Below are 10,613 nucleotides of genomic sequence, written 5' to 3' on the forward strand. Positions count from 1 at the left end.
TTTAAAACCGATATCCGTTTAATTTTTGAAAAGACCTCAGAAAATACTAGAAATAAAAGCAGAATTCTATCTAGTTACGGATTCGTTTGTAAAACCAATATCCATTAACCTTATAACCAAAAGACATTTGAAATAAAACTAGAATGTTATCTAGTAATGTTTTCAAATATTTAAAACCAATATCCATTAACCTTATAACCAAAAAAGAAATTACTAGAAATAAAACCAGAATTCTATCTAGTAATGTTTTGAAATATTTAAAACAAGTATCCATTAACCTTATAAACAAAAAAGAAATTTGAAATAAAACTAGAACTTTATCTAGTAATGTTTTCAAATTTTTTAAAACCAATGCCCAACTTACAAAACCGAAAAATACTAGAAATAAAACTAGAATTCTATCTGGTAATATTTTCAAATGTTTAAAACCAATATCCATTAACTTTATAAACAAAACAGAAATTACTAGAAATAAAACTAGAACTCTATCTAGTAATGTTTTCAATTTTTTAAAAACCAATGCCCAACTTACAAAACCGAAAAATACTAGAAATAAAACTAGAATTCTATCTGGTAATATTTTCAAATGTTTAAAACCAATATCCATTAACCTTATAAACGAAACAGAAATTTGTAATAAAACCAGAATGTTATCTAGTAATATGGATTCAAATATTTAAAACCAATGCCCAACTTACAAAACCGAAAAAATACTAGAAATAAAACCGGAATTCTATCTAGTAATGTTTTCAAACTTTTAAAACCAAAGTCCGTTAATCTAGGAAAAGACCCACAAAGAAGTGACTAAAAACTGCCTAGATATTTAACAACTGATTTTCTAGGCTAAATCTTGGCTTAGAATAATCTTTAAAAAAATCTACATCCTTCCCGTAGCACTTCTTTGTGACTAGCAACATGAGTTCTAATCTAGTGCTACAACTTGGCAATTTTAGGCTAGATTAGCATAAATGAAAAATGCTTCACATCTTTCTAGTAGCACTTCTTCATGACTAGCAGCAAATTTTGGTGCTAATATAGTGCTACAACTCAGTAATTTTTGGCTAAGTTAGTGTAATAGTCCTTCATAAACAGCACTTCTTCGTGACTAGCACCATCCTTTAGTGCTAATCTAGTGCTACAACTCAGCAATTTTTGGCAAAGTTAGCTTAATAAGTCCTTCGTAAACAGCACTTCTTCGTGACTAGTGCTACGAATCAGCACTATTTGGCAAGATCTGCATAAGAAAGTCTTCACATATTTAAAACAGGCTTCACATCCTTCCAGGAGCACTTCTTCGTGACTAGCAACATGTAGTGCTAATCTAGTGCTACAACTCAGCAATTTTTGGCTAAGTTAGTGTAAGAAGTCCTTTGTAAACATCCTTCCAGTAGCACTTCTTCGTGACTAGCATTATTTCAGTGCTAATCCAGTGCTACAACTCAGCAATTTTTGGCTAAGTTAGTGTAAGAAGTCCTTCGTAAACATCCTTCCAGTAGCACTTCTTCGTGACTAGCAACATGTAGTGCTAATCTAGTGCTACAACTCAGCTAAGTTAGTGTAAGAAGTCCTTTGTAAACATCCTTCCAGTAGCACTTCTTTGTGACTAGTAAACATAGCTCGGTGTGTTTGAAAGTAAGAACAACAACAATAAACAAAATTAAAATCAACCTACTTTTCTTTTAAGTAACGTACTTAAAAACACACGAAAAAACAAACCAAAAAACTTAATTCCCGTTTGTTAAAGAGCCTCCCTAACACCTTTCCCTTGGTGATTTATTTTCATACATGGCTGGCTAGTTTTGTAGGTACTAACCTTGGATAAATTACGCTTTGAGAAATTCGGAGTATTGGGATTCTTGGACTAATCTTTTTTTTTCGGATTAGAGGTCTTAGTGGTTAAAATTACTTTTGTACCCTCGATCAAAAGAGCATTTGTACCTTTTCAGTGTGAGATATTATACACGGCCAATGTTTTATGGGAAATTAGATGAATTATGTCGTTAAATTCAAATCCTATCCGACTCCAAGGTGTCAATACTTCTTTTTATCTGTAATTTATAAAGTAGTGATCGTGTTACTTATATAAATCAATAAGTAAACTAATTCACCCAGGGAGAGGTGTTAGGGAACTTCCTTAATCCCCAAAAAACTGTTAAATTTTTAAAAACTTAAAATTCGCTTTTGAGTTTGATATAAAAATTCAAAAATGGATTTAATAATACAAGGATTTTCAGGTCTTGTCACTACCCTCTTCCTCCTCCTCCTCTTCTTCCTACATTGCTTCCTTCTTCCTCCTCTTCTTCCTACATTGCTTCCTTCTTCCTCCTCCTCCTCTTCTTCCTACATTGCTTCCTTCTTCCTCCTCTTCTTCCTACATTGCTTCCTTCTTCCTCCTCCTCTTCCTCTTCTTCCTACATTGCTTCCTTCCTCCTCCTCCTCCTCTTCCTACATTGTTTCCTTCTTCCTCCTCTTCTTCCTACATTGCTTCCTTCTTCCTCCTCCTCCTCCTCTTCTTCCTCCTCCTCTTCCTCTTCTTCCTACATTGCTTCCTTCTTCCTCCTCCTCCTCTTCCTACATTGCTTCCTTCTTCCTCCTCCTCCTCCTCTTCCTACATTGCTTCCTTCTTCCTCCTCTAACCTTCACTTCTTACTCTTCTTCCTTCTTCTCTTCCTAATTTCTTCCTCCTCTTCTCCCTATACTCCTTCCTTCTCCTCTTCCCTCTCTTCCTCCTCTCCTCATCCTAATTTCTTCTTTCCTCCTCTTCTTCCTACATTTCTTCCTTCTGCCTCTTCCTCCTCCTCCTCTTCCTTCTATTCCTCCTCCTCCTCTTCCTAATTTCTTCCTTCTATTCCTCCTCCTCCTCCTCTTCCTAATTTCTTCCTTCTTGCTCTTCCTCCTCCTCCTTTAAAACCTTCCCAAGAGGAGTGACATATACTGATGCTGCTAGAGATCAAGCCTAGGCAGTGGAAGCGTTAAGGATAAGTGGAGTGACACACATTAATGCTGCTAGAGATCAAGCCTAGCAGTGGAAGGGTTAAGTGGAGTGACACACATTAATGCTGCTAGAGATCAAGCCTAGCAGTGGAAGGGTTAAGTGGAGTGACACACATTAATGCTGCTAGAGATCAAGCCTAAGCAGTGGAAGGGTTCAGTGGAGTGACACACATTAATGCTGCTAGAGATCAAGCCTAGGCAGTGGAAGGGTTAAGGATAAATGGAGTGACACACATTAATGCTGCTAGAGATCAAGCCTAGCAGTGGAAGGGTTAAGGATGTGGAGACACATTAATGCTGCTAGAGATCAAGCCTAGCAGTGGAAGGGTTAAGGGTAGGTAACAAGCCTGCTCCCTGGTGACACACAACCATCACTGCACCATCCATGTCCCTAATCCCAGAAAAACAAACCCATAAAAAAACGTACAATTTTTCGTACATTAAAACAGCTCAAAAAACACCCAAAAAAACACCCAAAATTTTAATATATTTTAAGCGATCTCGAAAAGTCAAAATTTTAAAAACCGAATTCAAAATAACGGATTAAAACGGACATGGAGTTTTTTTCTCAACGTTTTTCCCTCGGTGGTTTAGTTTTCTTGGTGGATTCTCTCTCTCTCTCCTTTCAAAATTTGTGTATATTGGAATCTTGTTTTTTGGTTTATGTTCTCTCTCTCTTTTTCAATTTGTTTTTTGTGGCTGGCTCTCTATGGGTTTATTATGATTTTGGGAGACTATAATAATAATAATAATAATAGCAGTAGTAGTAGTAATAATATTAGTAATAATAATAATAATAATTAATAATAATAGTAGCAGTAGTAGTAGTAATAATATTAGTAATAATTAATAATAATAGTAGTAGTAGTAGTAATAATAATTAATAATAATAATAATAATAAATAATAATAATAGTAGCAGTAGTAGTAGTAATAATAGTAATAATAATAATAATTAATAATAATAATAATTAATAATAATTAATAATAGTGGCAGTAGTAGTAGTAATAATATTAGTAATAATAATTAATAATTAATAATAATAAATAATAATAATTAATAATAATAATAAATAATAATATTAATTAATAATAATAATAACAATAATAATAACATGGCAATAATAACTACTACTACTACTACTACTAATAATAATAACACTAATAATAATATAATAATAATAATAATCAAACAATAATAATAATAATCAAACAATAATAATAATAATAATAATAATAATAATAATCATCATCATCATGCCAGAACAAGATGTAACAGATGTAACAGACTAAATCAATAACCAGCAGGCAATAAGACATCAAATGAGAAAACAACCCATAAATCCCCAGTTTCCAAAATTCTCCCAAAATCAAAAATCCATAGAGACAGCCCAAAAAAAAAACTCAAAATTCAAAAAAAGGAGAAAGACAAGGAGGCAAAATTTTGAATATATACGGCAGATGAAAATTTCCATAAAAAATAATATTAACTAAAAAAACAAATTATTTTTTTTCCATTTTGTGATCTGGCCACAAAATTTCAAACCAAAATAGAGGATTTAAAATTTTGAAAATAACGGAACTTTTTTAAAAATTCAAAAAAAAAAAACGGAAAAAATCTATGGCGTCTGGTACAGTTAACCCCTTCAGCACCAGGATCGGGTTTCCAAAATTTTGGTTTTTGAGATAATGGATTTCTTTTCCCCAGTTCTATTAAATGAGGTCTGTGTTTCCAGTTTATCTATCTATCTATCTATCTGTCTCGTGCTGTCTGCCTGTCTCTATCTATCTATCTATCTCTTACTATGTCTGCCTATCTATCTATCTATGTCTCGTGCTGTCTGCCTGTCTCTATCTATCTATCTTACTATGTCTGCCTATCTATCTATCTATGTCTGCCTATCTACTATATGTATCTATCTGTTCATCTATCTCTATATCCACCAATCTATCTATTTATCTATCCTGTCTATCTATCCACCTGTTTGTCTCTGCCTATCTATGTATATCTGTCCATCTACCTATCTATCCATTCATCTATCTATCTATCTAGCTGTCTATTTACATTATCTATCTATCTGTAAATAACCATTTAAAATCTGTCTATACATTTCAGCTATCTATCTATCGACCTATAGCAATCCATCCATCCATCTATCAATCCATCTATTGTCGTTCCCACTCAATATATTTTCATGCTTGTGCTGAAGAGGTTAATGGTGATAAAAACAGTGTGTGTATCTGATGGAACTGGTCCACTACACCCCCCCCACACACACTCCTAATCATACACACAGAGGGACATACACATGCACGCATATGCACACTTGCATGTACACACACACACACTTGCATGTGCACACATGCATGCATACACTTGCACATGTGCACACATGCATGCACACACTTGCACACATGCATGCACACTTACACATGCACACATTCATGTCCACACACACACACACACACACACACACAAGGGGGGGGGGGATATCCAAGTTCATTTTTAAAACAAACAACCGGTCAACAAACGACCTAAGATTCGGTTAAATTTAAATTTTCAAATTTCAAAAAAGGCCAAGAAGTAAAACGGTACCAACACCAAATTTGGAAACGAGTCAATATTAAAAAAAAAACTGAAGAACCAAAACAATATATGATAAAAGGAAGGCAAGGTGGCGAGAGAGAGATTCAAATTTTCTTCTCAAATTCAAAATCATTTCCTTTTTCTCGTGTACAGGGAACCTCCAGTGATTTACTTTGAACCTTTGACTTATCTTTGAAGCTCTAACCCTCTTTGATAGCTTAATTTTGAAGCTAAGTGGGGTTAGAATTTAGATAACTCAAAACTGTGTGCTTTGACTTGGCTATAATTTCTTTGAAGCTTTACTTTGAAGCTTTGACCCCTCTAAGCTTAATTTTGAAGGTATGCCCTCTCTGAAAGTTTAATTTTGAAGCTGTGAGAGTTTGGTTTTGAATTCAGATAGCCAAACAATTGCTTTGAACAAGAGAGACACTACTTTGAATTAGAAATGCTAGATCCTCTTAGATTTAGAATTAGATGCTTAGAAGGTCATGCTAGGCATGATTTGTCTATACTTTGAGGCAGAATAATTATAACTTTGACAAACAATAATTACTTTGAATGAGACACTACTTTGACAGTGCTAATGACCTCTTAGATTTAGAATTAGAACCTAAATCACCTGCTAGAGTTAGAATTAGATGTTAGATGGCCCTAGTTAGTGCAATTTGGCTCTGAGGCTTTGAATTCTTGACGATGGATTTGTGTCATGAGTTAGAATTAGATTACAACTTATGCAGCTGGAGAGAGAGTTAGATGACCTTTTAGATTTTGAAATAGAGGCCTAGAGCATCTGCCAGTGTTAGAAATAGATGTTAGATGTTAGAATTAGAGACTTAGATGACCCTGGTAAGTGTAGTTTGACTCCAAAGTTTGTACTTAACATTAGAAATTAGATTACAACTTATGCGGCTGAAGAGAGAGTTAGATGACCTTTTAGATTTTGAAATAGAGGCCTAGAGCATCTGCCAGAGTTAGAATTAGATGTTAGATGTTAGAATTAGACGCTTAGATGACCCTGGTAAGTGTGGTTTGGCTGCGAAGCTTTGAATTCCTCATGATGGGTTTGTGTGTGGCGTGGGCGTCCATGGGGTGGGTCCCCTGCCAGCAGGTGCGGCAGAAGTACTTGAAGCAGTCCTCGTCGCGGCAGAAGTACGGCCCCTGTTGCATACCACACATCTGGCACAGCGAGTCAGCCAGGTACGGGTCCACCTGAACCTGGAGGGAGGGCGGCTTGTTGGCAAAAAGGGCAGTAAAGCTGAAAGACAACCCTATGTGCCTAAAAACATGGACCTTATTGCATACCACACATCTGGCACAGCGAGTCAGCCAGGTACGGGTCCACCTGTACCTGGAGGGAGGGCGGCTTGTTGGCAAAAAGGATGGTAAAGCTGAAAGACAACCCTGTGTGCCTAGAAACATGGACCTTATTGCATACCACACAGCTGAGGTAGGGGTCAACCTGCACCTGCAATAAATGTGGGGGGATGGAGGGAGGGCGGTGTGATGTTGTACAGCCATACCTTCCTACAGTCAACCCACACTACTGGCAGAGGCACCACCTGCAGGCTGGAATTATATTGGTATATTTTTCTGGTAAATAATTCCAGACTTTCACAGTAAGGTATTTGTTGCTGGTGGTTCCTGTGTGATTGTTGTGTGTGTCTGGTGTGAGAAATACTGTGCTGTGCAGTTACCCTGTGCTGTATAGGTATGTGTTGTGCAGCACGGCATTGGCACGCTACACCACGTGGTGCTTCACAACACACCAGCTTGCTGTGATTGGCTCCTAGGGTAGTGGTAGTGGTCATCACCTGCCTACCGGTGTTGTTACATGTCTTCCACGTCAAATACCATGCAGTTACCCCGTGTACACGTGCTGTGCAGGACATGGCACATTCTCACCATCATTACGGCATGGCTGAGTACCGTACAGTGCAGTGTAGGCAGAAGGGCTGGTGTACCATGGTGTATAGTACATTACACAGTGCCCTGAAGTGTAATGTACTGTAGTGTACTTGTAGTGTCTATTACAGTACACACACTACAGGAAAACACTGACCAATGGATAGATAGACAGATAGATGTAAGCCTTACCTTCTTTGTGAACTTAGGTGTCTTGATCTCAATAAAGGCAGCTCTGACGGCCTTCTTGTACGAGTGGACGTTGTTGAAGGTGACCCGGCCTGACCCAATGGGGTACTTGTGCTTGTCCGTGTCGATCCCTGCACAGAAAAGGGAGTACATGTAGAAATAGATTGTTTTCTTTTATCTATCTATCTCTCTGCCTATCATTATCTATCTATTCAAGTATCTATCCATAATCCCTGCCTCCATCACAATCACCACCCACCTCATCATGATCATCATCATCACCACCACCACCACCACCCTCCTCCTCATCTTCCTGCTCATCCTCCTCCTCCTCATCATCATCATCACCATTGCCATCCTCCTCCTCCTCCTCATCATCATCATCATCATCCTCACCCTTGGTCTCCCCCTCCTCCTTCTAATCACCTCGTTTAAACTCACCAGAGTAAACGACGCCTCCAAAAAGGTCGTTCATGATATTGGCCAGACCCTCGGCACTCAGCATCCCATGGAGGGCGCCCACAAAGACTGTCTTGGCCGGGTCGAGCTGGTACGATGGACAACGCACGTAGTTACTGTCCCCGATGACCCAGGGGATTATTTGTACCTGGATGATGATGATAATAATAATAATAATAATAATAATAATGATAATGATAATAACAGTAGTAGTAGAAATAGTAATAATAGTAGCAGTAGTAGTAGTAGTAGTAGTAGTAATAATAATAATAATAATAATAATAATAATAATGATAATGATAATAATGACAGTAGTAGTAGAAATAGTAATAATAATAATAGTAGTAATAGTAGTAGTAGTATCAGTAGTAGTAGTAGTAGTAATAATAATAATAATAATAACAGTAGTAGTAGTAGAAATAGTAATAATAATAGTAATAGTAGTAGTAACAATAATAATAAAATAATAATAATAATAATAATAATAATAATAGTAATAGTAGTAGTAACAATAATAATAATAATAATAATAATAATAATAATAATAATAGTAGTAGTAACAATAATAATAATAATAATAAAAATATTAAAATAAAAAATAATTATCAGGACCAACTCGCCTAGCCGTGGGTTCCTACACTCCCATACTGCCGTGCACCCCTATTCCCTGACACAAACACTGCAGTCCAAGTGTGTTACTGCCGAGCCAGCCCCCACCAGGGTCAGGGTGGCGCTGACAGAACAGTTCCCGGCAGCACCCCAGTGACAGCCTGTAGCCACACCGACATGGCAGGGACGTCCTGTAGCCCCCCTGCCCCTGGGACCTTGGCGACGGCCCGTGGACGCGCCAGGGACAGACACCAATCAAAGAGTCTCTCGTCCAATCAAAGAGTCTCTCGCCCGTCACTTCACAACCAGTGGACGACCTTCACTCAGCCCGCCTCCCCTGCACCGGAGTAGGTTGTTCCTCCTCCACCTGGAACAGAGGCAGCTCCCAGAAGAGGAACCTCTGCCTAGACGTGTGGCGAGGCCCTGTGTTATCCCCGGGAGTGTGTGCCATCCACCTGCCACCTGAGGGAGATGAGCTTCATGGATTCCTGCTGGAGGCGACACCACACAGTACCACCCTGACGGTGACCCGACAGGAGAGAGGCACGACCCCTGCTGTCCCAGGCGATGGCAACTTCCTCCCCAGGGCAGGCACAGACAAGACCACCTGCTCAAGTTGTTCAGCCCCAGCCCAATGGTCTCTCCCTCCTCCTCCCAGTCACCTCTAACTACCTCGTTTAAACTCACCAGAGTAAACGACGCCCCCAAAAAGGTCGTTCATGATATTGGCCAGACCCTCGGCACTCAGCATCCCATGGAGGGCGCCCACAAAGACTGTCCCCTACCAGGCCCCATGAGTGAGGCGCCCTTCACTACGCCCACTCACAGACCCCAGCCAGCGATGACACCACCACAGGTAGTGCCGTGACCCTTAAGGGACACCTGACGGGACTCACCAACACCTGACAGGACTCACCAACACCTGACGGGTCTCCACCAACACCTGACAGGACTCCACCAACACCTGACGGGACTCCACCAACACCTGACGGGACTCCACCAACACCTGATGGGACTCACCAACACCTGATGGGACTCCACCAACACGTGACGGGACTCACCAACACCTGACGGGACTCACCAACACCTGACGGGACTCACCAACACCTGACAGGACTCACCAACACCTGACGGGACTCCACCAACACCTGACGGGACTCACCAACACCTGACGGGACTCACCAACACCTGATGGGACTCCACCAACACCTGACGGGACTCCACCAACACCTGACGGGACTCACCAACACCTGACGGGACTCCACCAACACCTGACGGGACTCCACCAACACCTGACGGGACTCCACCAACACCTGACGGGACTCCACCAACACCTGACGGGACTCCACCAACACCTGGCCGACACATACAAGTCCCCCAGCCCTCACCGCCCAGCCAGAGACCTGCGCCCTGTCCCAGTGAACGGTGACTGGTGGCCGAGTGAGTGTACCACAGTGCCATGTCCTCTCCCTGTGTATCCTGGCACTGGTCCACACAAACGACCCGCTTGTATGCTGGGTGTTTCTAGCACTGAAAGCCAACCTAGAAACACCTTGCATACCACCACCAATAATAATAATAATGATAATGACGATAATAATAATAATAACGATAATAATAATAATAATAACGATAATAATAATAACTGATAATAATAATAATAATAATAATAATAATAATAATAATAACTGATAATAATAATAATGATAATAATAATAATAACAATAATAATAATAATAATAATAACGATAATAATAATAATAATAATAATAATAATAATAATGATAATAATAATAACAATAATAATAATAATAACAACAATAATAGTATAAGTAGTAGTAGTAGCAGCTGAAGTAGTTGTAATGATAGTAGTA

The 10,613-nt window shown here is 39.1% G+C and overlaps 1 protein-coding gene across 1 annotated transcript in view; it reads right to left on the reverse strand.

The window, feature by feature from the left end:
- Positions 1-6,585: 6,585 nt before the first annotated feature.
- orb (polyadenylation element binding protein orb) overlaps positions 6,586-10,613 on the reverse strand; it is a 23,741-nt gene continuing 19,713 nt past the window's right edge. The window contains exons 13-15 of the mRNA XM_080280062.1: positions 8,113-8,278; positions 7,675-7,802; positions 6,586-6,795 (exon numbers count right to left, since the gene is read on the reverse strand). Of these exons, the coding sequence (XP_080136188.1) occupies positions 6,586-6,795; positions 7,675-7,802; positions 8,113-8,278 (504 nt within the window). The remainder of the gene's footprint in view (positions 6,796-7,674; positions 7,803-8,112; positions 8,279-10,613) is intronic.

Source organism: Coenobita brevimanus, chromosome 9 (genome assembly GCF_032717465.1).
Source record: "Coenobita brevimanus isolate Jiangsu-jjx chromosome 9, ASM3271746v2, whole genome shotgun sequence".
NCBI lineage: Eukaryota > Metazoa > Arthropoda > Malacostraca > Decapoda > Coenobitidae > Coenobita > Coenobita brevimanus.